Source organism: Peromyscus maniculatus, chromosome 8, assembly GCF_049852395.1.
Source record: "Peromyscus maniculatus bairdii isolate BWxNUB_F1_BW_parent chromosome 8, HU_Pman_BW_mat_3.1, whole genome shotgun sequence".
Taxonomy (NCBI): domain Eukaryota; kingdom Metazoa; phylum Chordata; class Mammalia; order Rodentia; family Cricetidae; genus Peromyscus; species Peromyscus maniculatus.
This window is the reverse complement of record NC_134859.1, coordinates 39,062,600-39,090,038: the sequence shown is the minus strand read 5'-3', so window position 1 is coordinate 39,090,038 and position 27,439 is coordinate 39,062,600. Positions and strand designations below refer to the sequence as shown.

General features: G+C 52.5%; 1 protein-coding gene across 16 annotated transcripts in view; it reads left to right on the top strand.

The window, feature by feature from the left end:
* The first annotated feature begins 566 nt into the window (after positions 1-566).
* Positions 567-27,439, top strand: part of Tnip1 (TNFAIP3 interacting protein 1) — a 51,816-nt gene continuing 24,943 nt past the window's right edge. The window contains exons 1-7 of one of the 16 annotated variants that reach the window (XM_076578411.1): positions 8,021-8,181; positions 11,575-12,204; positions 16,031-16,113; positions 22,036-22,207; positions 23,184-23,321; positions 24,782-24,897; positions 26,672-26,755. In XM_076578411.1, the coding sequence (XP_076434526.1) occupies positions 22,072-22,207; positions 23,184-23,321; positions 24,782-24,897; positions 26,672-26,755 (474 nt within the window). In that variant the 5' untranslated portion in view covers positions 8,021-8,181; positions 11,575-12,204; positions 16,031-16,113; positions 22,036-22,071. Of the gene's footprint in view, positions 642-7,562; positions 7,813-8,020; positions 8,182-11,574; positions 12,205-13,473; positions 13,657-16,030; positions 16,114-22,035; positions 22,208-23,183; positions 23,322-24,781; positions 24,898-26,671; positions 26,756-27,439 lie in introns of those variants that run through there. The other 15 variants (XM_076578407.1, XM_076578412.1, XM_076578406.1 and 12 more) reach the window with 15 other exon arrangements.

Sequence of the window (27,439 nt, the reverse complement as noted above, 5' to 3'; positions counted from 1 at the left end):
AGGTTCAGACTGGGCTGTGGGTCATCAGGTATGGCTTGACATGCAAAGGAGACCCGGCATTCGGGAAGGAAGGAGAATGTTTTCCTTGTCTGGAGAGGACTCACAGAGAGTCCTACATGGGAACAGATGAGGCAGGAACAGGAGGCAGGAGGATGTCGGCGGGACGGCTGGCGATTTCCTCAAGGCCATGAGCGCTGGAATCCCCCACTTTGGACAAAGAAGGAAACACAGATCTCTAGGAGAACCCAGCAGGGCAGGCCAGGTGGCCGAAGCTCTTGTACCTGCTCTTGCCTTATCCCTGGCCCAGCTGAGGAGCCACCAGGCTCTCAGCTTCTTCTCCAGAGCCCCCTCCCCTCCCTGGAATCCACAGCAAGTGACAGGCGGCCTGGGGAGCAACAGGTGGAGGCTGGCAAAGGGCCTCTGCTCTGCCAGAGGGCGGGATGGGGCCTCAGCTGGGCCTTGTGGGGCTGCCTGGTGGCTGGCTTCTCCATCATGGGGGAATTCCCCTCCTGCCTCAGAGTCAGCTCCGCCCAGCCCTCCTTCCTGCAGAAGCTCAGAAAGCCCAACAGTCTTCACAGGGACACAGGGACGCATGGCCGCACTCACCGGGCACAGCCTCAGCTTACCCGGTGCTTCCTCAGGTGAGTGACCTGGGCTAGGGGTAGGTGTGACGGCATGGGTGACAAAGCTCATCACATGGCGATGCAGAGGCCACCAGACCATCCCAGCTGTGTGTCAACAGCTGCCCGGCCTCCCCTTCTCTGCCAGCTGGGGTCTTTTGCTCCCCAGCCTGCCTTGGTGGGCCCACCTAGGGCCTTGAATTCTGGGCCTCTTCTCTTTTCTCAGCCTGCTTGGCCCTCTGACCTCTACCTCTGGTTCCTTATGCTTGTCCTGCCTCCTCAATCAACCTTCCCTTCAAATCTCTCTAACTTTTCCAAAGGGCAAAAAAAAAAAAAAAAGAGACTTATGTCTATACTACTTTTCTCTCGGCATTGAAGGGATGAATGGACGGACTTTTCCCCCCTCATATATGTCTTCTGTGTGTGAGATGGTGTGTTTGCCTCTGTGTCAGTCAGGCTCACAGGAGCAGGTCCATGTTGGTCCGTGGGAGTGTTTGTGGACGGTCTGGGTGTCTGTCTCTGTGTGAATGTGAATTTTGAGGGTGTGGGATGTGGAATGAGCTGGGCAATTTGGAAGTCTAAACCCAAACAAGGAGGGCAGGTGGAGCCCATCTTGCTCCCTGGGGTACATAACAGTGATCGAGCCCCTCCTTGTCACAGGAGTAGAGGGACCCTTCTCCTGTCTCCAGACTTCTTTGCTCTGAGGCCCGCTGGCTCCTTCTGAGGGTAAACCTTTCACCGAGAACCCGAGGCCCTGGGAGTGGGCCAAGGGCTGGCAGATGGTGCTGACTGGCTTCTTTGATCACAAACAGTCCAGTTTTTCCAAAACTGGTCAGAGGAGGCCCGGCCCAGGGAAGTCCCTGGCGAAGGAGGGTAAGGGTCAGAGGCTGTGTCAGACATTTGACAGTGGCCTCTGGGCTGCAGAATGAGGGAGGACTCTGGAGAGGTCCTAGAAGATGTGGGAAGGTGGGGGTAGACTGGGAGAGAACTGCTCTCAGGGCCTGGTAGGGCTTCCCAGGATTGGGAAATGTTCTGGTCCTGCCTGTGGGGCTACCTCCCTTAGGGGCTGAGCTCTCCCCACTTCCAGGAAGACGACAAGGAGCAAGCGGGATCCCAGTCTAAGGCCAGCTTGATACTGGAGTCAGGAGGGCCAGGGCAAGAAGCTGGAGGAAAGACCCAGGACTCCTAGAGATTGTGGGAGGGGCCTGGCAGGGCCAGTTTGTGACGAGCTGGGAATTTCCCTGGTGTCGCTGTCCTTTCTTCTCTTCCAGTGGTGCCCTAGAAACCAGAGAATAACAGGCAGGTTAGGGACACCGGGGAAAGAGCTGGGAAGGAGAAAGAGGCTGGAGGAAAAGCTAGCAGCCATGGCCAGAGGCCAGCTCCTCAGAGAATTCTCAGCGAGATCCAGGCAAAGAGATCCCCAGCGGTGGGCCTGGGATCCCCTTCAGGAAAGGAAGATCTGAACTGCCTGCTGTTCCAAACCATAATTCCCATGCTTCCTACCACTGGGGCCACAAACTGACCCTGCCTGCATGGTCTTGCTTAGGAAATAAGGGTGCAGACCCTGAGTGGCAGGGCTGGCATCCAAGCCCAGACTTCGGAACCCGCATCTGAGTTACTGCATGGCAGGTATCCAGGGAACCGGGAAAGTGGTGAATGTAAATGGTTTTATTCACCTTGAGACCATGAATGGGGGCTGGAAAGATGGTTCCGTGGGTAAAGTGCTTGCTGTTAAGTTTGACAACCTGAGTTGAATCCCTGGGACTCACGTAGTAGGAGAGAAAGAAGGCCTACAAACTGTCCTCTGCCCTCCACATGTGCTGTGGAATGTGTGCGTGCAGCAGTGTACACACACACACTTGCAATAAATAAATACATATAAAAGATGCTAAATGAACACATAGCCCTCATAGCCCGTGAAGGCAGAGGGGAGCTGGGACTACAGACGGTTCATTTAGTGACAGTTTTTGGTTGTGTGTGATTGGGTTAGGGGGAGGCTTGTTGTTGTTTTGAGTCAGAGTCTCATATAGCCCAGGCTGGCCTTGGATTTTTGGTCCTCCTACCTCTGCCTCCATAGAGCTGGAGATTGGAGTGTTCAGCACTGCTTCCAACTGTCTGTCTGTCTGTCTCTCTCTCTCTCTCTGGTTGAGTCTCATGTATCCCAGGCTAGCCCCAAATTCCCTGTGGAGCTGAGGATGACCTTGAGTTTCTCATCCTCTTGCCTCGACCTCTTGAGTGCAGGATCACAAATGTGTGTTATCACGTTTGGTTCTCTGGGGCGCTAGGGATGAACCCAGGCTCTGGTGCCTGGCAGGCGAGGACTGTCCTCACTGGCATCACTTACTTCTCAGCAATCACCACCAGCACCCCCAAGTCCCATTTTAGTCAGTGTCACATGTTCCTTATCTCAATTAACTATCACCCAAATCTCTCTTTTTGATAAGCACACACCCAAGAGCAGAAAGTACCTAGAATCCACTGAAGGGTTTTGTATTCTGAGGTCGCCTCAGGCTAAGGATCCAGGAAGGGATCCAGGACTGCTCAATTACTCCTATCCAAGTTCCTCCGTTCCACCCTCTCCCAGCCAAGGCTCTCGAGTCTCTCATTCTAACAGAATAAGGCTCATACTTGTTTGATTCAAAATTCTGTTTCCAGCTTGGGAATGAAACTTAGCTTGGGAGTCAGAGAGCTTGCCTACCACATATAAAGCCCTGCTGGGGTCCCAGGAGAGTAGAAATGGGATGTGATGCATCCCAGAACCCAGGACAGGGAGTCATGAGAACCAGAAATATCATGTCTTCCTCACTATACAATGATTTTGAGGCCAGCCTGGGCTACATGATACCCCGTCTCAAAAGAGTAAAGAAGGAGTGAGGGGACACTTCAATCAGTAATGTGGAGGACTTGAGTTCAATCCCCAAAGCCCATGTACAAAAAGCTGGGTATAGTGATGCACACTTAATATCCCAGCATGGAGGAAGATAGAGATAAGTGGATCCTCAGGGCTTGCTGGCCAGCCAGGCTAGGCTAATTGGTCAGTCACAGGTCCCAGTAAGAGACCTTGTCTCAAAATACAAAAGGGAGGGTTCCTGAGGAATGACACCCAGGTTGACCTCTGGCCTCCACACACCTGTGCTCAACACACATGCACACACACACACACACACACACACACACACACACACACACACACACACCCCGAGACTCACACACAGGCGAGCAGCTGTGCTTCCCATCCGTTGGAGCGTGTAGCAGAAAAGCAGGAGCTCCCAAGGGGAGCCCAGGTGCTGGTATCAGCATTAATCTAAAACTCGAGGTCACACCTGCTGCAAATACTAGCCTTGCTCCGGCCCTCAGTGTGGCTCCACCCACAAAGGATGGTCCTGTCTCTTCCCTCTTGTTGGTATTTCTTTTTGTTGTTGTTGGTATTTCATCGCAATATCATCACTTATTTTGAGTAGAGTTGGGGGTTTGATCATTTCCAAAGATCCTTTTGAGGCTGGCATTCTGAGTTCTGTGTCCCGCTAGCTGGTGAGATATTGTGACAGGATGGTGCTTAAGAGCCTGGCCTGGGTGCATCAAGCTCTGTATGAACTTCATTTCACAGACTGGACCGGAGATGAATTGTGTAAAAGCACAGGCCTAGTGTGCACTCCATCTTGTGTGTGTGTGTGTCTCGTTTGCTCACATGTGGGGGAGGGTACACACATGCATAGAGGGCCAAAAGAGGACATCATGTCCCCCTGCTTTATCACAGTGTTCCTTGTCCCCTTGAGACAGGGTCTCTTACTACTAGGCCAGTAGTCAGCTAAGTCACAGCAATCCTCCTGTCTCCACCTCCTACCCCAACAACAATAGGGTTTTAGGCATACACACAGCCACACCTGGCTTTAACGTGAGTGCTGAACGTTCACATCAGGTCGTCATGCTTGCACAGCAAGGGTTCTTGCTCCCTAGCCATTTCCCAGCCCCTTCGTGTTATCTTTTAATGCCTTTATACCACAGCCCCCACTTCCTGCTTCTGCCACATGATTGTGCATGGTCTTTTCAAGGCATGTTTTTATAAGTGTGCACTTGGCTACTTTGGAGCCTCCCTGGTAGAGGTGGTAGACGAGGGAGTGGCAGAAAGGATAGGACGCTGTCTTCTTCAACACAAAGCAAAACAAAAGCCAGGCGGTGTGGCTCTCCTCCCAGGTGGGGCTTTTTGAGGGTGCTTGTTGACACTCTAGAAGAGTAAGAGGTTGCCACCTGCCTGAGTCACTCACCTCCCAACTTGGAAACTCCCTTCCAGGCTAAGGGGTGGCAGAGCATGCCAGGCTCGGGGCATCTGCCTCCTGCCAGCTCCATGTCCCAAGTCTAGGGGCATGGAACCAAAGGAGACTACATTGCTGGCTTTAACAGTGAAATCTATCAATGCGTGTAACTTACATTTGGGCATCACCATCATTACTCAGATGCTAGTGTGTGCTGAGCCTCTGTCTTAATCATCCTCATCCTCACAAACACCTGAAGGGAGGTATAATCATTCCCATTTTTTTTTTTTTCAGAAAAGAACCCGGGGTTTAGAGGCCACCAGGGTAGTAAGGGGCTGGGTTGGGGTTGGGGCCTGTGCTTCTGTAAGAAAGTGAGAAAGGTGTTGGGGGAACCTCAGTAGAGAGCTTGCCTAGCCTGCTGGAAGCCCTGTGTTCTATCTCCTGCACTACATAAATTGGACAGTGGTGGTGCATGTCTGTAACCCCGGCCTAAGGGGCTGGAGAGAGGGCTCAGCAGTTAAGAGCACTGACTGCTCTTCCAGAGGACCCGGGTTCAAGTCCCAGCACCCACATGGCAGCTAATAACTGTCTATAACTCCCAGATCTGACACCCTCACATAGACATATTTGGAGGCAAAACACCAATGCAAATAAAATGTAAACAAACAAATAAACAAACAAATAAATAAATAATCCCGGCACAAGGAGGGTCAGGAATTCAAGGGGTCAACATACCTTGCAAGTTTGAGGTCAGAGGAGGAGAGAGAGAGATCCATTCTGACACTGTGGAGACAACACTGTGGATAGAAGCAAACAGGACTGGGACCAAGGCCCTGGGTTCTGGTTCTGGTTGTGTCGATGTGTGGGGCCTTGAGCAATGCTGAGGCTCAAGGCGCCTCTGATGCTGTGGTGCTTTGGAGTGAAACCTAAGACTTACAAGGATAAGAAGGTAACAACCTTGAGTTGATGAGTGGAACTGATAAGAAAGTTCTGAGGCTGGGTGGCGGTGGTGGCGAAAGCCTTTAATCCCAGCACTCGGGAGGCAGAGGCAGGCAGATCTCCGTGAGTTCAAGGCCAGCCTGGGCTACAGAGTAAGTTCCAGGACAGGCTCCAAAGCTACACAGAGAAAGCCTGTCTCGAAAAACCAAAAGAAAAGAAAAGAAAAGAAAAGAAAAGAAAAGAAAAGAAAAGAAAAGAAAAGAAAAGAAAAAGAAAAAAGAAAGTTCTGGGTGTGATTGTGCAAAGTTATCATCATCCCACTTGAAGCTCAGACAGGAGGATGAAGAGGTCTAGACCAGCTTGGGACTACATGGTGAGAACCCACCCACCAACCCACCTCAAGAGAATCATCCACTTGCAGGAGTCAGTTTTTTCTGTCCACCTTGAGGGTTCCAGGGTTTGAACTCAGGTTCTCAGGCTGGTCAGCAAGTACCTTTACCTAACTCTGACCCAGCTCACTGGCCCCTGGATGATGTTTTATTGGTGGTGATGATGGTAGATTTTTTGTTTTTGTTTGTTTGTTTTGAGACATGGTCTTACAGTGTAGCTGTGGCTGACCTTTAATTCACTATGTAGAGCAGGCTGGCCTCAAATTCACAGTGGTCTTCCAGCCTCTGCCTCCCAAGTGCTTGGATTAAAGACTTCCTAGGAATCATGGACATTTGTGGGAATGAAACCGCTCAACTTTCTGAAGTCAAATATTTTACAAAAACAGTGGCAACAGTATACAATCAGAATGGAAATTATTGGAGACTCCATCTGAAGGGAAATCTCAGTGCTGGGTAATGACTTAGGAGTAGAGAGCTAGGACAAGATTTCAGAAGTGAGCATTCCAGGAAGAGGTGAACTGGGAAGCACAGGGCAGAGAGACACAGATCTTTGGGGAATTGATGCATGGAACAAAGGACCCAGCTCTCCCTGCAGCCTCCCCTGAGGGAGATTGTGTAGCCCCTTTTGGGGTGCCTGGTCTCCCAACCTTCAGGGTTAAGGTACATGCATGCTTCTTTGCATAAGAAATGTGACCTAGAATGTTGTTTTGAAAACCTGCCAGCTCCTTTGAGGTAGCTGGGACACAAGTGACACAAAGCCCAAAAGGAAGGTCCTTGTTGAAGACATATGCTTAAGTAGGTGCCTGTTCCCAGTCCCCGTTGATAGGTCTCTCTTTATGTACTATGAGGGCATGTATGAAATAGTCCCCTAGATCCTCATCCCCCAGTCCAGAAGATGAAGACCGGTCAACGTTTAACAATTCCAGTGACAGAGCATGTTTCAATCTTCCTCCTAAAAAGCATATTGTCCTCCATGTTAAAGAGCTGTCCTTTATTCCAAGGTCAAGGCTTTCTACCTTTCAGAATCGTGTATGTTCATGTCTATGGAGGCCAGAGGTCAACGTCAGGTGTCTTTCTCTTTTGCCTTTCACCTTACTTGTTGAGCCAGAATTATATATACACACACATATATAAAATAAACATATATATGTATGTGTATATGTATATATAAAATTCTTTCTGGTGGTGGTGGGGTGAGCCGTGGTCTCATATATCCAAAGCTGGCCTCGAACTCAGAATCCTCCTGCCTCAGCCTCCCGAGTGCAGAGAGGGCAAGTCCTGCAGCTGGGAACTAGAATAGACCCGGCTCTTGCTTCCCTGCAGGGGCTTAGTCACACAGGAGGTAAGGACCAAGTTGGACTTGGGAGGTCGGCACAGTGCCCTGAGGCCGCCTAGGTTTGAGCCTTGAACTGCTCCACCCAGTGGAGCCAAGGCCGCTGTTTACATCGCAGGCCACACCCCCAACGCCCAGCGCGCAGCGCCATTGGATGGACGGCCCGTCGGTCTCCGGGGACTTTCCCAGGGGCGGGGCGTGGCCCCGGCATTTCCTGGTACCGACCCGAGCCTAGGGCTGCTGAGTCTGGCTCGGTGCCCCGAAGCTGTCGTCCTAGGGTGAGCGGGGCCGCCGGGGGATGGGCAGGCGGGAGGAGACAGGGGCCTGCGCGGGGCGCGAGGGCTAGTGGCGGGAGCCCCGGAGTCGTGAGGCGTCTGCGTCTCCGTCGTCAGGCTTCAGAGGCTCCCGGCCCGGGGAGCTAGCCGGGCGCGCATGCGCACCGCCTGCGGAGCGCGCCTGGGACCGGCCTGCGGACCCCAACGTCCAACGAGCAAAGTTTAGGTAGCGGTGTGCAGACGTCGTAATGACGAAAATCATCATCGTAGCCACGCTTATTGGTCAATTTCCAGATGGTCTTTTCTTGTTTGTTTTGAGACAAGGTCTCGCTGTGTAGTACTCTCTGGTCTGGAATTCGCTATATAAAACAGGTTGGCCTCGAACTCACAGAGACCCTCCTGTTTTATTCCCGAGTGCGAGGATAAAAGGCGTGCAGCCAAGTGTTGATCTAAACTTTTAGTGTGAAACTCATCCAACTGTGACATTCATTCCAAGCATGACTGTTACTTCTTTTAAAAATACATTTATTTATTGTTTCATGGTAAGGTTGTGGACAGACAACTTGCCTGAGTCATTTTTCTTTTTCCAAACCTTGTGGGTTCCCGCCAGGGACTAAACTCAGGTGCTCAGGCTCAGTGGCCAGCGTCTTTACTGGCCATCTAGCCAACCCTGCTCCATGAATGTTACTTTATATCTTCCCCTCACCAGTGAGGAGCACAGGCAGCTTGCAGATTGTTAATCACACAACTAGTGAATTGCAAAGTCGAGATTCGAACCCAAATGTTGGGCTGCAAAGCCCCCTACTCCATCCTTAACGAGCTCCTTTCACACAGCCTGGGAGGCATTTGCGTACACAGGTGCCGGGTAGATACAGTACGTTCCTGGGAATGATGATGGAGGGATAGTTTTTATGCGTTGGGCTGTGTTCACCGTGGGAAGTTTCTGTGCCTCTGTGTGAGATCATGTGTATGGAAGTGGTTTGCTGTGCATGTATTCATCTTGTGCCGGGCAGTGGGTGGGAATTTGGTGCTGTCAGTGAGGAACTGTTTTGGTAAAAGGGAGGGAGGGACTTTCAGGGATGAAGCAAAAGTCTGGGCAGTAGCCGTCCCCACCCCCTTGCTGAATGACAGTGTGGGAAACGTGTGGATTCCTGATGCATCATTTTGATTTCACAGTCAGTCAAAGTGGGATTTGATCAGCTCTTACTCATGCTACCAACAATGAGGGGTGTGGTGGAGGGGAATTCAGACTCATGAGTGGACAGTCAGGGGACTCTCAGAATGGTTTTTTGGTCCTTGACGGAGGACATTGTGTTAGGAGAGCGGAATACTCCCACTAACTAAGCAGGCTCAGTGTCCCTTTGTCCCTAGCAAATGGCCTGTGAAACTAAGCCATAATGATAATTAGTAACTTTACACTTATGAGAGGAGCTTTTAAAACTTAATTTCCTCCTTTCTTTCTTTTGCTTTTTCTTTCTTCTTTTTTCTCTCTTCTTCCTTTCTTTTTTCTTCTTTTTCTTCTTTCTTCTCTCTCTCTCTCTCTCTCTCTCTCTCTCTCTCTCTCTCTCTTTCTCTCTCTCTCTCTCTCTCTCTCTTTCTTTTTTTCAGACAGAATCTTGTAGTCCAGGCTGACACTCTGTGGCTACAATGACCTGGAACTCCTGGTCCTCCTACCTCTACCTGCTGGGATTGCAGGGATGTTCCACCATGCCTGGTTCTCGTATGTTCTTTCTGACCACCCTGATAGTAGTGTTCAGGTTTAGAAGTCATCCGTGTTCAGCTAGGCCTTCGCTGTTGTTGGTTTTTAGTTTTACGTGTGTTTGTCTGTGCTCCTATGGGGGCGAGTGCACGCTAGGATGTCCATGCCCACGTGGAGGTCCGAGGACAACTTGCAGGACTTGGCCGTTTCCTTCTCCCAGGGGGGTTTCGGGGCTTGAACTCGGGTTGTTGGGCTTGGTGGCAAACCCTTCACTCACTGAACCATCTCAACAGTTCTCAACTCTGTTGTTTTAAGTTATAACAGGGTCTCCATAGCCCAGGCTGGACTTGGATTTACTTGTAGCCAAGGATGACCTTGAACTTCTGGTCCTTCTCCATCCACTTGAGTGCTGGGATTAGAGGCCTACCCTACAGTGCCTGGTTTATGTGGTACTGGGGACTGAACCCAGGGCTTTATTCACGCTAGGCAAGCACCCTACCAGCTGAGCTACACCCCTTTCCCCAAGGACCCTCTTCTTCTTTCACTAGCTTAGACTGTCATCATTGCTGTGTCCTTGGAAAATATGTAGGGCCCAGCCCTCTATGGACACATTTAATCTTGTCCCTCAGAGCGACAGACAGATGGGAGTGTTCTGCGTACTTATGTGTACGATCGTGTTGTCCCCTCCACATGGGTGTCCTGTGAGTGTGGGCACAGTATAGCTGGGGGTGGGTGCCTGTCCCTGGATGCCCATAGCAGCTCCCTTGGGGCCCCAGGAAGCCATGGGTCTGACTCATTCCTTCACCCCCAGTGCTGCTGTGTCTCTGGCCCGGATGTCCTGGCTGGGTCAGGCCGACCTGGTTTGGGTCTGATGGTGCTCTGAGAGGTTGTCTGTCTGGCTCCCTCCGCTGGTTACCGGCTCCCCTCTGTGCCCACTGTGATTCCGCAGGCCGCAGGCCGCACTGCCTGCTGTTTCCAGCTGGGTGCGCTCAGCTTGTTCTCATGCTGACTCCCCACACCTGCCTTCCCAGCGCCCAGAACTCAGTTCCCAGCCCTTCCTTCCCATGGCTGCTTTTTCCTTATCTGTCGAGTCTCAGCTCAAATGTCACCTTCTCAGAGGGGGCCTTCCCGCTTCTTCCTATGCAAAATAGCCCCCCTTTCACTTTCTGTCATATTACTACTTTTTTTTTTTTCATTCGTTTATCATGATCTAAAATAAGTTTATGTGTGCACCAAATGTAGTGTGCTGGTGCAGGCTTTTGCTCCCTGGGCTCAGGAGGCAGAGGAAGGCAGGTCTCTTGAGTTCAAGGCCCGCCTGGTCCACAGAGTGAGTTCCAGGATGGATCGCTGGAGGGTATGTTTTCTGATGTTGCTGTGAGCTTTCAGCTGGGAGGTGTTCAGGCCTCACCTGTCGTGAGGGCCTGGCTTCGCCTTTCTGTCCTTCTGGCTGAGAGCTCTTCCTGACAGCATCAGGAGCCAGTGGACAGTGACTAAGTCTAGCCATTGTGGATATAGCTAGGGTGTGAAGTCATCTGGGGGCACCTGAGGGCTAAGAGGGGCTCCCAGAGGGCGATGGCGTTAAGGCCCTAGAAAGATGGCGATGTACAGAGTAGGGGTTGGGGTCTGAGTGGCCATGGCAGATATGGAGTGAAGCTGTGCTTATCTGGGGAGTTGTCCGCTGGACTGAGCAAGACCCCCAAAGACCCCAGGCACGGGAGTGTCTGTCTGGACACTCCAATGGCTGGGCTGCAGCAGCCGAGCTGATGGGTGCCAGCGTTGGGTGCCAGGCTGGTGAAGTCTCCACCCCACTGTGACAGCTCCTGGTGTAGACCAGGTGGGTGCTGCATCCCTTGCTTCCTCACCTGACTCCAAGAGATGGCAGTATTACCCTGCAGCATGGTGGGAGATCTCTGTGCGTACTGGCCGTGGGTATTGCTCAGGCTGTTGGAATCTGAGCCACAGGTGGCAAGGGACCCCACTTCCCAGGCTTCTGAATAACCTACCTCCAGCCCTCTACTGACCTGTGTCTGCGCTCTCGGAATGACTTGTCCTTTGCTCTGTCCCAGGTGTTGGGCGTAGGATGTGGCTCCATTAGTGGAGCACTTACCTGATGTGAGTGAATTCTGCTTCCATTCCGTGCTGCATAAATCAGGCATGTTAGTGAACGCCTATAACTCCAGCTCTCAGAAGGTGGTGGCAAGAGAGCCAGAAGTCCAGGATCATTCTTTGCTAATGTTTTAAGTTCAAGGCCAGACTCTGTCTCAAAACTCCAAATGAAATGCATACTCCAGATGGTGAAATCCAGCCATTGGACCCTCCTTGTCCACTCATTGGGTGGGTGGTCCTCGTCGGCTCCGCTGGGCCAGGTCTCCTTCTGCCTCCCTGCTGATGTCCCCTGTGTGCCCCTTGTCTCTCAGGAGGGGTTGTCACATCTCCAGCCACAGGCAGACCTTGGCAGCCAGCAGGCTGCTGCAGGAAATTAGTTCTCTGTGTTCTTCCCGTGACCTGCACTGGACGGACGGTCACCCCAGTGACTGGGAAGGGTGACTGCTGAGGAGCGTCGGGCTCCTTTCTGATGGCTGTCCCTGCAGGGCTGCCTTCCCTCACTGACCTTGTCCCCAGACTGTTCCCTGAGCTGTGGGGCATTTTCTCTGCAGAGCACAAGGATGGACAGACCACTGCCTCAGCCTTGGCAGGTGAGTGGGGGTAGAGATGAGGAGGTACTGGAGCCAGAGTCGGCCTTTGTAGGGTGGAGGAGCCTTTAAGTGAGGGGCCTCAGTTTGGTCCCCACCCCTTCTATAACTCCCCTGCTCTAGGTCCCTCAGCCCTGATTGATCTTCACCCGGCTAGCCTCGGCTCACCACCAGTCACTGTGTTTTTTGAGACAGGCTCTCTCCCCCTGGCCTGAGACTCACCAATTAGGCTCGACTAGCTGGCTAGTCAGTTCTGGGGATTTACCCGTGTCCACCTCCTCCTCAGCTCTGGGGTTGCAGCCTGTACCCCAGGCTGGCCTTGCTCTCATGCCAGGATTGCTGGTGTGGGCCGTCATGCTGGGCTTCTGGCTTTTTAAATTTATTATTACATTGATTTAGTGTGTGTCTGTGACAGTGGAGGACAACTTATGAAGGAGTCCGCTCTCTCCCTCTGTCATGTGGGTGGGATCAAAGTCAGGCCGTCAGTGTAGGGAGCAAGCGCCTCTACCCGCTCAGCCATCTCACTAGCATCCCCCCACCCCACCCCCCCCACCCCCGCCCCGCGCCCCTACCCCTTGTAAATGTGTGTTCTGAGGCTCAAATGAAGGTTTTCATGCTCCTGTGGTAGCACTTTAATGACTGAGCCCTCTCCCCAGCCCTCTGTTGTGTTTCTTGCGACCTTAGCACGAACGTGTGCGTCTCTGACCAGTGTGTAACGTGGTTGTATGTTGTAAGATGTGCTCTGTGCCCCCTCACTGTCCCGTTCCCACACAGCTCGCATATGAAAGAGAGCCGTCCACGTTTGTATCTGCTGCACCATTCATTTTCACTCCCCAGGCATCTCCACCCTGTATTGATCCGTTTTTCCTCCTTTTGTGGGCTGTGTGCTGCCCTTGGAGATGAGCATCTGGGGTCTCTTCCTGAGGCAGCCTTCCTTTCTCTGGCCCTTTCATAGCCATGGTGACTCCTGTTTGGGTTTCACATTAAGGTGTGTAGACAGCTCTGTGGTTCCTACTGGGTTCACACAGCATTTCCCATAGGGAAAGCAAAACGATCGGCCTTGGGGAGGCAGCAGAGCCAGGCTTGGGTCTGAAATTCTCTCCCCACCATATTTGGCATAAGGAGAATTCACAAAAAACCGGCATCTTCCTCTGAGAGGGGAGTTACAGGGTTGCATAAGCCAGCTGTGGCATTTGGCCCTGAGAGACAGGCTACTCCCAACACCGTCCTTTCTGTCCTAAGATTGGCTTATTCTCAGCTCAGAGTCGAGGCCACCCTGGCTCAGTGACATCCCTTGTCAGTCCTGGGCCCTCGCTGAGGGGAGGAATGTGGGCATGAAGGTGACAGCATTGTCGAGGACACAGCCGTCCTCTAAGGAGGACAGGTCTGCTTTGCTGCACAGTTTTGGTGGTTTGGGCACCGCTCCTGGCCATCTGTGATTGCCTTGGGCCTACGGTAAGTCAGCATAGCACTTGGGCAGGGGTGGAGAGCACATGAGGAGCGTCACTCCCCTCCTCAGTCATGAAGCAGGAAGAAAAGGGAGAACGAGGCACCCTGGAATCAAGCTTTGTAACATGTGGGGCCTTGGGGGACGTTCACAACTTTAGCAGAGACTTTTTCATGTATGTGTCCCAGCTGTAAGAAACACGTGGATGCCAGGGCTCTGCCAGCAGATGTATAGTATCTGAAAGGGTGGAAGCCAAAGTCCCCGTGTGTCTGATCACGAGGCAATACCTGAGTGTTGTGTCCAGTTCCAGGGCCTGCTGCAGCTAGAACAGCGGATTGGCAGATGGTGGGGCAATGCCAGGAACAAGGCTCCGAGGCAAGCCCTGAGGTTCCAGACTTTTGGGGCTGGCGTGGGAGGAGTGACATCTTGCTCCTTCCCTTGGGACCCAGCATATAAAGGCCATCGGAGGTAGAATTGGGAACACCGTTGTGCCGTGGGCCAAATCCAGTCTTTCAGAACCCCGTCTCTGCTGCCTTCCAGCCTGAGATGCTGAGCCCAGGTGACTGCAGGTCAGGGCAGACAGAGATGGAAGCCAGGGCCTGGGCTCTTGTGGGATTCTGCCTCTCTCCTCCCTGGGCACTGGAAGCTGGATTATTTGTTGACACACAACAAGCTGTGTATCCTCAGGCAGAGAGCTTAACCCCTCTGAGTCTGCTCCCACATGCTATCTGGCAGGTGGATTGACCTCCTGGCTGGAAAGCAGGGATAGCACATTTAGCTCTGGGTGAGGTGATGTGTGTGAGAGTTCAGCTAGCGCTTGGCACATGGTGGAGCTGAACTAACCATTTCATTTCCTTTCCTCACCCTTCTGAGTGCCGCTGTGTATATCGTTTTTACCCAGCTGACCTTCCAGCTCGGGGGTCAGGCAAGTGCTGTGAACCCTGTACAAGGGACACTAGGGACTCCCTCTGTAGTGACTCAACACAGGAGAGGGAAGAGGGTCCAGGGAGGGGTGTGTGCTGCTGGAGGGACACAGTCCCCAGGTTTGGCTGGAGCCTGGCATGTCTTGTAGTAGCTGGGCCTGCAAAGAGCCATCAGCCCAAGGCCTTTGCTTCCTTCCTTTCTCTCTGTGTCTGTCTGTCTGTCTGTCTGTCTGTCTCTCTCTCTCTCTCTCTCTCTCTGTGTCCGTGTGTGTGTCCGTGTGTGTGTCCGTGTCCCTGAGAATAAACTCATGGGTAGACTGCTGAATTGAGAATCCCCCAGGCTACTGTAGAGGCTAGAGCTGGGAACAGATGATAATTCTGTTAAGGTCAGCTAGGGATGGGCTGTGGAAGTAGTAATCCTGAACTGTTAGAACTAGAAAGAACTTTAGAGAATGTCCGGTCCAGTTAAGCATGGTGGCACATGCCTGTGATCCACTAGAGAAGTGGAGGCAGGAGAATCAGGAATTCAGCATTGTCCTTGGCTATGTAGGGAGTTAAGGCTAGCCTGGGCTACATGAGACCCTATATATAAAAAAAAAAGCTAGGTATAGTGGCACATGGCTATATCTCAAGACTCAGAAGGCACAGGGAGGTCTGTGAGTTTGAGGCTAGCTACATAGTAAGATCCTGTCTCAAACACTAAGACCAGCTGGGATGTATATGAGCGACAGAGTGCTTGCTTACCATGTGGGTTCCATCCTCAGCACCACAGTACCCTATAAATAGGAGGGCTTGGGGAAATAAAGTGCTTGCTCCACCAACATGAAAGGGACTGAGTTTGATTTCTAGAACCCACATTAAAAAAACAGATGGACACGGCACCTCATACCTGTATTCCCAGTGCTGTGGAGGAGGAGGAGAAGGAGCCAGGCAGATCCCTGGGGGTTCCTTGGCTGCCCAGCCTAGCCAAATCATTGAACCTACAGGTTCCAGTGAGAGACCCTGCCTCAAAAAAAGAAAGTAGACAGCTCCTGAGGAATGACACAGAAGGTTGACCCTTCAGTGCATGCACACACACCAGTACACACACACACACACCAGTACACACACACACACACACACACACACACACACACACACACCTGTGTACACACACACAAAGGCAAAATAAAAACCAGCCAAGGATGGAGTGTCAGGGGACAGTTCTGAGGTCAACTGGGCACAGTGGTGGGATCCCCTTGCCCTTTTGCTGAATACCTACAGTGTGCTGCATGCTGAGCTGGGAACCACTTACTCATTATATTGGGTATTTCATCGTGAAACATGTTTTCTCGTTGAGTAAATCATGTTTGGGAAATAAAGTCAGAAGTTCCCAATTCTACCACTCACCACTACACACAGACACGCCATTGAATGTCTTCCCCTTAGCCTGGTGGGTTTTCATATTCCTGTTTTACAGATGAGCAGCTGGGTCCCAGAATGGATAAGTGACTGGCCCAGCATCCCACAGCTGCAGGGAGGACAGAGCTGGGCCTGGTACAGGTGAGGCCCCAGGGTGCAGTGTGATGCACAAGAGCATGCCAGTGCATGGCCTGTGTCATGGTGGAACCTTCTTCCTGATTCTACAGTTGTACATCTATACATCTTGTATTCCATCTCCTTTGCTCTCTATCCTGCTCTTCCTCTCCAGGCTTGGGTCCCTCCCATCCTTTGGCCATTAGAATGGCACCCAGCTTTATCTAGTCAGGCAGCTTCTGTCTCATCCAGGCTCCCTCCCCTTGCATAAGAGGACAGGAGACCAAGGTCATAGATCAGAGGAGGAGGCAGGCCTTTTTATTCTTCTGAGCTTCCTTTGTCCCTGTGTTCTGGCCACACCTGCTGACATAGCTCACAGCTCTGCCTCTGCTGAGGACATAGACCTTTGCCACCATGATGTGATGTGCTGGAGCCATTCCTTTGGTGCCAAGAGACCTTTGCTGCCTCCAGGGCTGTGGGGTGTAGCTGTCCCCGGATACAGCCAGGAACCAGAGACATTGTGGGGCTTAAGTCCCCAGGCTGAGCTTGGTGATCTTGTCCCTCAACCATGTCTTCTCCCCAGGGCTTCTGGGACAGTCAGGTGAAAGAATGCCTGAGACTTCGTGCTTTATAAATGCGAGTGACTATGCAAATGAGCATGACTTTAGGGGTCGTGGAGCCTTTTCCCTGTGGTTCAGTACCCTATCCTTCCTGACCTGCACCCACCTCCTCAGCCATTAGCACATGGCTGTGGCAAGGCAGCCTTAGACAATCAGGAGCTGAGTGTGAATCTAGCGTGGCTCTGGCCCTTCCATCCCTCTCTTCCAGAAGTGGGTCAGGAATGGGGGTCCACTCTACGGCCTCAGCCGCGCTCCAGCCCCATGTATGCCCCTAGCTGCTCCCCAGCCACAGTGCGTTCAGAGTCACAGCATCCTCATCACATGCTCTGAGCCTGTGGGCTGACCTGTGAGTTTGGGTCCTTTTCTGTCCTCAAACCAGGCCTCTCTAGTTCCATCACATAGCCAGATCTAGTCCAGGGAGGGACATGGGGGGCATACCTAGAAGGTGTGAGCTGGCTGCCTCTTTCTCAGTGTCTGTCTTTGGTTTGGGCAAGGTGTTGGTGGCACCTTGCAGAAGGCCCCTTGCTGAATGGTGCCATCTGTATAGGTGGCCACTACAGCTTCCTCCTGGGCCCTGGTTAATAGAGAGTCTGCAGCCAGACCCACAAGGAAATAGGCCTTTTCGTGGCCTTGGCCTCCCAGCTCCAGGCCCGGCGTGGCTCCAGGGGAGAATCACATGAAGGCAGGCCCTGATCTTCCTATCTGTCCCCTGCTGTGGTCTCTGGGGACCGCACTATCTTCTCTTGGCAGCTTCTCAGTCTCCAGCAGTGCCCTCTGCCCGGGGGTGAGATTGGCTTTGTTGTATTGGGAGAGCCCTCCTGGTGCTAGTCCTTGGAGGTCCCCTGTGGTGATATATTGTGTATATCTGGAGATCAGAGGACAGAGCCAGCCACTAGATTAGACATAGAGGCCAGACAGTGGTGGCACATACCCTTAATGTATCACTCAGGAGACAGAGATCCATCTACATCTCTGTGAGTTCAAGGCCACACTGGGAACAGAGCCAGGCTTGGTGGCACACACCTTTAATCCCAACACTTGAGACCTCATGTCTTTGCTTGGAAAGAACACACGCCTTTAATCCCAGGAAGTAAGATGGCAGGGCAGAGAAAGGTACAGAAGGCCTGAGGAGACAGGAACTCACTGAGGATTTTGTAGAGGTAAGAACTTGTGGCTGGCTTGCTCAGCTTCTCTGATCTTTCAGCTTTCACTCCAGTGTCTGGCTCCAGGTTTTTTATTAAGACCATTTAGCAGTTCGTGTTACATCCCCCCCACCCCCGGATCATTGCACACCATCAGAAGCCGTGCTGGAAGTGTACTAGCCCCTGGTCCAGAGCTTCGCTGGAAGCCCCTCAGCTCTCACCGCTTTCCTCCTGGCATCTCTCAGGCCACTCCTTCCTGGGGTTCCTCCTGAGTCTGCTACCTTGCAGCGAGCCTGACCCCTGCCCCAGCTCGGCCATTCCTCTGTCCTCTCTGGTCATGTTTCCTATGAACCCCTTGCTTGTCAGCCCCTGTATACCAGTTTGCCACCTGTCTCCGCATCTCTGGGCGGTAGTGCGAGGGTCTAGTTTTGATTCTAGAAGTGTTGGCCGGCACCCTGCTACCGTGCACAGTGGTGGTGGCTGGGCTGGCTGGCTGGCTGGTTTCAACATGGGCTCTTGGGAGGTGGGGTAAGTCCTTTCAGGCTCTGGGCCTTGAAATTAGCGGTATGTGTTGGACCTGTGGGATCACTGCTTTCTGAAGAAGCCCTGGCCTTGGTCTCTGCCTCCGTGGAGTTTCTGTGTACTGAAAAAGCCACACGGAGAAGAAAGTGACCAAACTGCCCCATAACAGTGACTCTGAGTCTACTGTGAACCCTAGGGAGTGGGGCCAGGAACCAGGCCACCTACAGCTACTTGCCACTCAGGGTGGCTCCAGCCTCAGTTTCCCCATTTCCTCCCTTTGGGATGACCCTCCTTCCTTTGCTGGTGACAGGAACACAGAGACATGTAAAGCCTGTTTCTGCCCAGGAAGGGGTTAGGCTAATGGACAGACGTTGGCTCCAGCCGGGTGCAGTCACGTGGTGACAAGCGTAGGTGAGCAGAGGAGGACCCTCATGTGGACTGGTGGTCTGAGCGTCCAGCTGTCTGCCTAGTGCTTCACCCACACTGTCTCCTTTCGCTCAACGGCGCATCAGTGTTTACCATTCTGCAGTGTGTGCTGACCTTTCAGAAAAAAATCCCTCCTAGCCAGCCATGTGGGTGTGTGGGCAGCTGTCCTTTGCCTCACAGGGCCCAGCGGGGAGCCGGTACCTCTCGAAGTGGGTGTTCAGCTGGTGTTTGTCAGCCTTGGGGTGGGGTGGGGTGGGGTGTTTGTCACAGCTTCATTTTTTCCTTCTGGCCCAGTGTGTTCTACAGATACCCTTGGTAAAGGGAGCTGATGGCTTCTGGGCTGTGGCTGTGGCTGTGTTGGTGGGACTGGTCCAGTGGACAAGGCCCTGCTCCGTCCCCAGCATAAGGCTGATGGCTGCCAGGCATGGTGGTGCACACCTTTAATCCCAGCACTTGGGAACTTGGGAGGCAGAGGCAGGTGGATCTCTGTGAGTTCGAGGCCAGCCTGGTCTACAAAGCGAGTTCCGGGACAGCCAGGGCTACACAGAGAGACATTGTCTCAAAAAAACCTAAAAAGAACAAAAAAAAAAAAAAAAAAAAAGGTTGATGGTTCTTCGTACACTGAAGGAAACCGCTAGAGCAGAGCAGTGGTTCTTGCTGCAAGCCGCAGGAAAATGTAATGGAATTCAGCTGCTATCACAAAAGCTACTACTTGGAAAGGTCAAGGACTTTTCCCAAGGTCAAGCCATGGCTTAAGAAGTCTTGGTGATATTTTAGCTTTTGTATATAAATTAATGATTCCTGCAGTGATTTCCTTGTATGCTATGTATGCTTCTAAGAACTCCTAACTGTATTTTATCTGAAATACCTATCAAGCATCCAAGGCCGAACCATCTCCTGAATTAAGGCAAATTAAACTCAGACCCTCCTTTCTTATATAGCCTTAGTGGTATTTATACTATAGACTCCTAACATTTACCTCACCACCTCTAGGAATGTAGTTTGAGCACATAAATTCCTGTTTTCTGATATATTAACAGATTTTAGCTCTTAGTTGACCTCCTCCTTTACCACTCCCCTTTTGGGTTGTAAAAGAAAGCTGGGCATGGTGGTACACACCTTTAATCCCAGCACTTGGGGAGACAGAGGCAGGCGGATCTCTGAGTTCGAGGCCAGCCTGTTCTACAGAGCAAGTTTCATTCAGGACAGGTTTCAAAGCTACACAGAGAAACCCTGTCTCAAAAAGCAAACAAACAAAGCCTGACGGTCACTGCCTGAGGAAAACTCTTGTCTGCCTTTATGGCCTTGGGAGAATTCAAGCCTGGTGACCTTGCTTTAGCTAGAGCATTGCTATTGCATGGGTACAGAACTGTAAACCTCAGAGGCTTAGAGAGGATTTTGACTGGAGAAGTTTTTTGACTTGAGAACTAGATGGAGAACTAGAAGAATGAGATGGAAGGTGAGGAAGAGCCAGATGGGGAAGAACAAGATGAGAAAGACCAAGATGGGACAGAGCTAAGAAGGGAGAATTAAGATAGAACTTAGAGGGGACAGCAGATAAATGTAGAGAGAAATCAGGCAAGAAAGGAGCTAGGCATGAGAACAGAACTGAAGCTGTGTAGACAGAATTTTATCCCAGAGGAATAAAGTAGACAGACTAAAGAGCTTGGTGTACTTAGATTCTTTTCCTGAAAACAATTCGCGCTGTTCGTAGCTTCTCTTCTGGGCCCCTGGGAAGAAGATTATTAAGGCTGGACCATAATAATATTCAAGATTCTCAACCTGTGGGTCATGACCCATTGGAGGCTAACAACCCTTTCACAAGGGTTACCAAAAACCATCTGAAAACACAGATATTTATATTATGATTCATGACAGTAGCAAAATTACAGTTATGAAGTAGCAATGAAAATAATTTCATGGTTGCAGGTCACCACAACATGAGGAACTGTATTAAAGGGCCACAGCATTAGGAAGGTGGAGAACCACTGAGCTAGAGGCTATTCAAGTGGCCTGAGACTACCCTACAAATGGGCTTGAACTCTGCCATTCTGGCCCGTGTTAAGGGAGCTATGGGTCCCCACCATGTGTATCTAGCAGGGGTAGGAACTGCGGACCTTCCAGGCAAAGCTCTGCATCTGATGCCCACACACTGGCCTTGCCTCCTGGCTGAAGTACTTAGGCTCAGCGGCCTCTGTTGCTGATTTATAAAGTGAGGATCACTGGGCCCCCAACAGAATGCATCAGACAAAACATGCAATTGGCACGTGGTGGTGAAGTCACTGTCACCAACCCTGCCGCATGCTTGGCTTTAGTGGACAGTGGGGAGGTCGAAAGAGCTGTTGAGGTTCTTACTGTGGGCTGATGATCTTGGGAGGCAGTTTCGGTACCCCCAAATCCTGAGTTTCCTATTCCCCATGGAAGTCTTTGGAGTTATAGCCCACCACCCCAGACTGGTAACTTGCACCCAGACCAGTACCCCATACCCAGAGTCCTATCCAGCATCCAAACCCCAGAGGTTGTTGTTGAATGAATGCAGGGATGAATGAATGAAGGCTACTAAGCCACAGGAGTCTACAGTACTAGCAGAGTGGTTTCACATGAAATAAAGCCGATAAACAACAACTTACAGCAGGAAATGTGCTCCACAGTAGTGCGATGGGAAATTCTTCTGCTTAAAACTGAATGGGACGGAGCAGTCATGACCTGAGACCCAGGGAGGAGGTTGACAGCGTGTTAGACCCTAACCAGGGTCTCTTCCTTACCCTAGAGATCATTGTTTGAGTTTACGGCTTTCGTTTCCCCTCCCGGAGAGGGAGAGGAGCTCCCCCAGCCCCATAGTGGGTTTGTGGCCAAGCCATTTACTCAAGTGCTGTATGTTCTGGGTGTTTACTTTATCACTGGTATGCAATAGGTATTGGGAAGGGCCAAGCAGGCAGCACTCAGGCCCCTCCTGACTCCTTCCGGGTTCTCTGTCACACCCGGAAGTCCATTTTACCGGCCTTGCAGATGAGCCACAGTGCGGCTGCCGCGCTGGTGGCTCTCCTAGAATCAGAACGTGTGCATCGAAGGAGGTGTCCTCTGCAGTGCTGGTCAGACCAGCCTGACCCAGTGAGGTGTTCCGTGCTGGGTCGCGGGGACTGCTTTTTGGAGCTGTGGCAGACTAGAACATCATCGTCCCCAGAAAAGATGACTTAAGGGCCTGGCCAGCCCTCTGATGTCTGCCATTGTCCCTACAGCCAGGTGGCCGTCTCGGCAGGGGTTGAGCTACCCTCATGGAAGGGAGAGGACCCTACCGGATCTACGACCCAGGGGGCAGCACGCCTCTGGGAGAGGCATCAGCAGCTTTTGAACGCCTAGTGGTGGAGAATACCCGGCTGAAGGGGAAAATACAAGGGATAAAGACGTTAGGTAAAGCAGACCGTGCCCCTTCCCCTGCCCCTCCTCCCGCAGCCTGCAATGCCAGCCCCCTCACAAAGGCTGGCAGGTGCCTCTGCCCATCACGCTGCTGTCCCCGTGACCCAGTGGTGGCCCCTGCCATCTTTGCATTCTGTAGCCTGGTGATGGCATTCCCAGCCCTGACTTCTCCCACCCCAAAGCGTGTCCTTGAGGGACCAAGAAGGAAGCATGCAGTGGGAGAGGAGTTCAAGGCCCAGTTTGTGGACCTGGAGCCAGAATGGAGAAGTGAAGTATGCGAGATGAGGAGAGCCAGTCAGTGTGCCAGGGCAGCCCCAAAACCCAGGGCTTGGATGCCAGGCCGGGAGCAGAGCTGGCCCAGAGCTCAGTGCAGCAGGGCCCTCGGCCCCGTTCCTCCAGCTTCTGCCCAGGCTCTCCCCACTGTCCAGCCACCCCCCCCCCATCCTCGCCCACCCCTGACACTGCACAGCATGCTTCTCCTTGGTGCAGAGCCTCCCCTTACTTCCTGTCTTCACACTCTGTCTGGAAGTCACTTTCTCTGTGGTCACGCTTGGTGTGGAGGGCCTGGCACCCCGGCTTTCCAAGTGTTTTCTCCTTGCTTGGCAGAACCCACGTGGGATAGTGGTGGGTGGGGGTAGGGAGTTTTCCTTTCTCCACCTGCAGAAGGGAAACTGAGGCCTAGGATGCAGGCAGTCCCTCAAGAACCCCTCACTTTCTGCACGGGGGGGAGCAGATCTGAAGGGAGAGGTGGGCAGGAAGAAGAGGCCAGAGGTAGGGCGTTTCCTTGGGCTCCACTGCCAGACTCTTCTTACGGTGGCCTGTTTGGGGCAGGGGGACAGCACAAGCCTGGACTTAGAGCCCACGTAGCCCCGGTGGGCGTGAAGTCGGTCCAGGGCCAGGTTTGGGTCAGGGATGGGAGAGCCATGCACTGGGCTGGGTAAACCTGTGTGCTTCTCCACCTTGTCTCTAGGGGAGCTTCTGGAGGAGTCTCAGATGGAAGCGTCCAGGCTCCGACAGAAAGTCGAGGAACTGGTCAAGGACAGTGAGCTGCCTCCACCACCTCCTGCCCCTTCCTTGGGCTCCTTTGATCCCCTGGCTGAGCTCACAGGTACCAAAGACATCCAGAACCCCTGCCTTCTCTGAACCTAGACCGCCCAGGCCCGAATAGCCCCTTCTCCCACAGACCGTCTTCCCATGCACATCTTTTGGCTACAGCACCAGTAGAAGGTCAGATCTAGAAGGGACCCCAGAAGACTAGTGACTCAGCACTCCTGATGCCCGCCCGGGCAGGCATTAGTGACCCATCCCAGTGGTCCATGGCACCAGGGATATAGCCTTAGGACCCTATCGGCGTGGTTATTGAGTCCACAGCTGCTGTGTGGCAGGCCCAGCCCCCAGGCATGGGAGCTGGACAGTCATCCCATGGTCCGTGTCCCCCCACACTCCCCGCTTCTGTTTCATAATTAGAAGGCTGACACCCAGAGAAGAACCTGGCCTCGCCTCTCAGCCTTCAGCAATGCCTACGCTGTCTGCTAAAGGAGAGGGGACAGTGACTAAGGGTCGGTCTCTGTGTGGTCACTTTGTGGTACTCCAGAGTGTCTCGAGTCCAGGATGTCTGGAACCCCACGCAGACTTGGGCACTTCCTGCTGCTCCTGTCAGACTCAGCCCAGGCCCCTGTGACACCTTCTTTTTTCAAGGGTGATGGGACTTGCTGGACGGATGAGAAAAGTGGGGGTGTCAGAGCCTGTGGTCCTGTTGTCAGAGGGGCATCCTAGTCCTCACTGGCCCAGGCCTCTGTTAGCTGTCCGGGTCTGATGGGTGCCAGGTCCGCTCCCAGTGCAGTGGGGAGATAGATGCTCACCGGCTTCTGCAGCAGGGGCCTCCAGTGCAGGGGAGTGGAGCTGTTTCTGAGTCCAGGCTTCACAGTTTGCTAACAAGAGTGACTAGCCAAGTTGATGACCGTGACAAACCCTGGTCTCCTTTCTTTAAAACGAGAATAATACGAGCTGTCATGAGGATACCATAGAGTGGGGCTGTAGTCCAGAGGGCAGAGTGCTCACCCAGCGCATATGAAGCCCTGAGTTCCCTCCTCAGCTGCTCTGAATAAACTGCGTGGCGGCACACACCCGTCATCCTGGAGTTTGGAGTTGGTGGCAGGAAGACAAGAAGTCTAGTGTCATCCTCAGCTGCATTCTGAGTTTGGAGCCAGCCTGAGCTATATGAAACCAAGTTTGAAGTCCACCTAAGAAGCTACATGAGCCTCTCTCAAAACCCAAAAGAAAGCACTCGGTTAACTGAAAATTCTGTCTATATCCCCGAGGCAGATGGAGGGAATAGACGGGCGTGCACACCTTGGAGTTTTCCTAGGAAGGTCTAGGGAGAGGGTCTCTGTCCAAGCTCTGTCCCCAGGCCAGTCATTTCACCTGGCTTCTTGTCTTAAAGGGACAGCCCCCCCCCCCCCTTTCTCCAGATCAAGAGAGAACTCAGTCAGAGGGCTTCCATCACTGTGGGCTGGGTTCAGGCTTCTTCCCTTTTGGGTTTCTTTAACCACAGTCTTGATTTTCCAGGACAGGATACACAGGTCCAGGTAGATCCTAATGCCACCACTACCACCACCACCACTACCACCACCACCGAAAACTCCATGGAGAAGCCAGCACCAGCCTCCAAGCCTCCGTCCAATGTAAGTTGCATTTGGAGTTGTGATGGCTGCCTGAAGATCTTCTCTCCTCACATTAGTCTGGAGCGCTGGGAGGGGGCAGCTTGCCATTTTGAGATGGAATTCATAGTTAATGTGATCGGGAAGGCCCTGATCTGACGAGGAACTTCTCATTTACTGAGCTGTGTGATGTGATGTGCTCACCAGTGTGGCACAGAGACAGAGGCTCAGAAACCATGGCCTGCAGGCTCAGTGGAGAAGGTTAGCTTGATGTCGGAGGATCAGTTCCTCGAGGGATCCTTCAGATATCTGGTCATGTATGGAACCCAGATAGTGGAGATTTGGGGGAGGTCTTCTCTAGCAGGGCTGAGACCATAAATAGGGTCATGGTGGCTGTGACTAGGTGGCCAGCTGGACTGGTTTCTCCCATCTGTCCTACTCCATCTCAGGGCAGGGAAAGCTGGATAGTCTCTGCAGGTCAGGAGAGTTTTTATTGTTTTGTTGGTTTTTTTTTAAATTTTGTTTTGGGGTGTGTGTGTGTGTGTGTACACTACATGCATGGGGGGCAGTGTACACCAGTGTGTGCTTGTGAGGACAGAGGAGGACATCAGGTGTCTTGTTTTATTGTTCTCTTCCTTATCCCCATAAGTCTCTTCATTGAACCTAGAGCTTGCTGTTTTCAGATAAGCCAGCTGGCCAGCAAGTTCCAGGGATCCCCCTGTCTCTATCCACTCTAGCACTGGGGTTACAGGTCATGGATGCCCAGCCATGCTTTTTACATGGGTGTGGGGGAATCCAAACATAGGTAGGTCTTCCTGCTGGAGTAGCAAAGGCTCCACCCTGAGCCATCTCCCTAACCCCAGGTCAGCTTTGGGGAATCTTAGAGCCAAGTGCAGTTCAGATGGACTGTGGGCCATCGTGATTGAACAACCAGTAAAGTCTGCTTGGAATGTGTAGAGGTTTGAAAAACTAGAAGATTGGCTAGCCACCACCTGAGTTTGGGGTGCATCCCGAGACACTTTCTGCATTGTCTACCCATCGGTGTTCTCAGAGCAGTTCTCTCCTGGGGACCCTTCGGGCGGGAACTTCCTTAGTGGTGGCTGTAATGGCTGCTGTCACCCAGGGGTGAGCCAGAGGCACTTGATTGAGCCTAGGAGATGGATTGGTTGCTATGGCAGGATCTGTCGTCTTGTGCAGAGTCACGCCTTGTGTGTTAACTCACTCTCTGAACTCAGTTTCCTCATCTGTCCAAAGAGAATGTGGACCTCGCAGCCACTCCATGAGTGGCTTTGGGAATAAAGCTGGTGAAACATTTTAAAATAGAGTCCTTGGGCCAGGGAGGTGGCTTGGTAGGTGATGGTGATTGCTGTCAAGTCTGAACTCAGAAACTTCAGTTCTAGCCCCAGAACCCATGCGGGGGAGAGAAGCAGCTCCCAACACTAACCTCCACACATGTGCTGTGGCGCACACACACACACACACACACACACACGCGCGCGCGCGCGCGCGCGCGCGCGCGCGCGCACACCCACACGAGTGAACAAATAAATAAATAGTGGTTCAGGGTCAGCTCACCCCACACCCCTTTCATAGATAAGGTAACGGCCATGGAGGGGTGTGACCTCAGATCACAAGGAGGGTGGAGGCAGTTGTGTGGGGTCTCAGTGGTCTCATGTGAATGGTGTGTGACTGGTCACCTCTGGGAACTCTACCCTGGTTGCCCTTCTGTCCCCTCACTGCTCTTCGCTGGGGGCAGAGTGCATTTCTTCTGGGCAGCCCCTAACTCTCTCTTGCACAGGGCGCCTCCTCTGACTTTGAAGTGGTCCCCACTGAGGAGCAGAACTCCCCACCCAAAACCGGCAGCCACCAAAGGAACGTGATGGTGAGCACTGGCAAGCCCCCTGAGCACATCCTCTGCTTTCCTTTGTGTCTGTCACCTGCCCTGCGTGACAGACACTGGGGCCATTCACATCCCTTGAGTCCCCTGGAGTGATGTGGGGGACACAGAGGGGCTAGAGCATGGGGTGCTTCTCGTTCTCATATGCAAATCCCCTGTTGGTGACTTCCCCGGCTTGGGGCACCCAGTACCCCACTGTTGTGAAAGCCTGGGCCATTTGCCAGCCCCACTGGCCTCTGGGCCAATCACCTTTCTATCAGTTATGGTGACTCAGCCTTTTGGGTCTGTAGGCTCCAAGCTTGGGGGTGTGGAAAGGGTCCGCCTGGTGCCTGTGGTGGGGGTGGGGGATGGGAACAATTTACCCTTTTGTGCAGATCCTTGACTCCCCAGGAGCGATGGGTGGGAGGTTCAACTTTCTGTTCACGTGTGGGGGCGGGGTGCACACACTCCTCCAGCTTCAGAGGGGCCCGCTCTTGTCCCTCTTCCCACCCGTGCAGCGCTTACCGCCTGGGTCCCAACCATGCATTCCTGTTCTTTCTTAAAATGCCAGACTTCTGGGAGAGCTATTGTGAAAGATCTGGAAGATTCGTCAGAGACCTTCCGTTCCTACCTTCTCATCCCTCCCTCCCTTCCCATTTAATGTTTGATTTATTCTGTTTTATGTGTGTG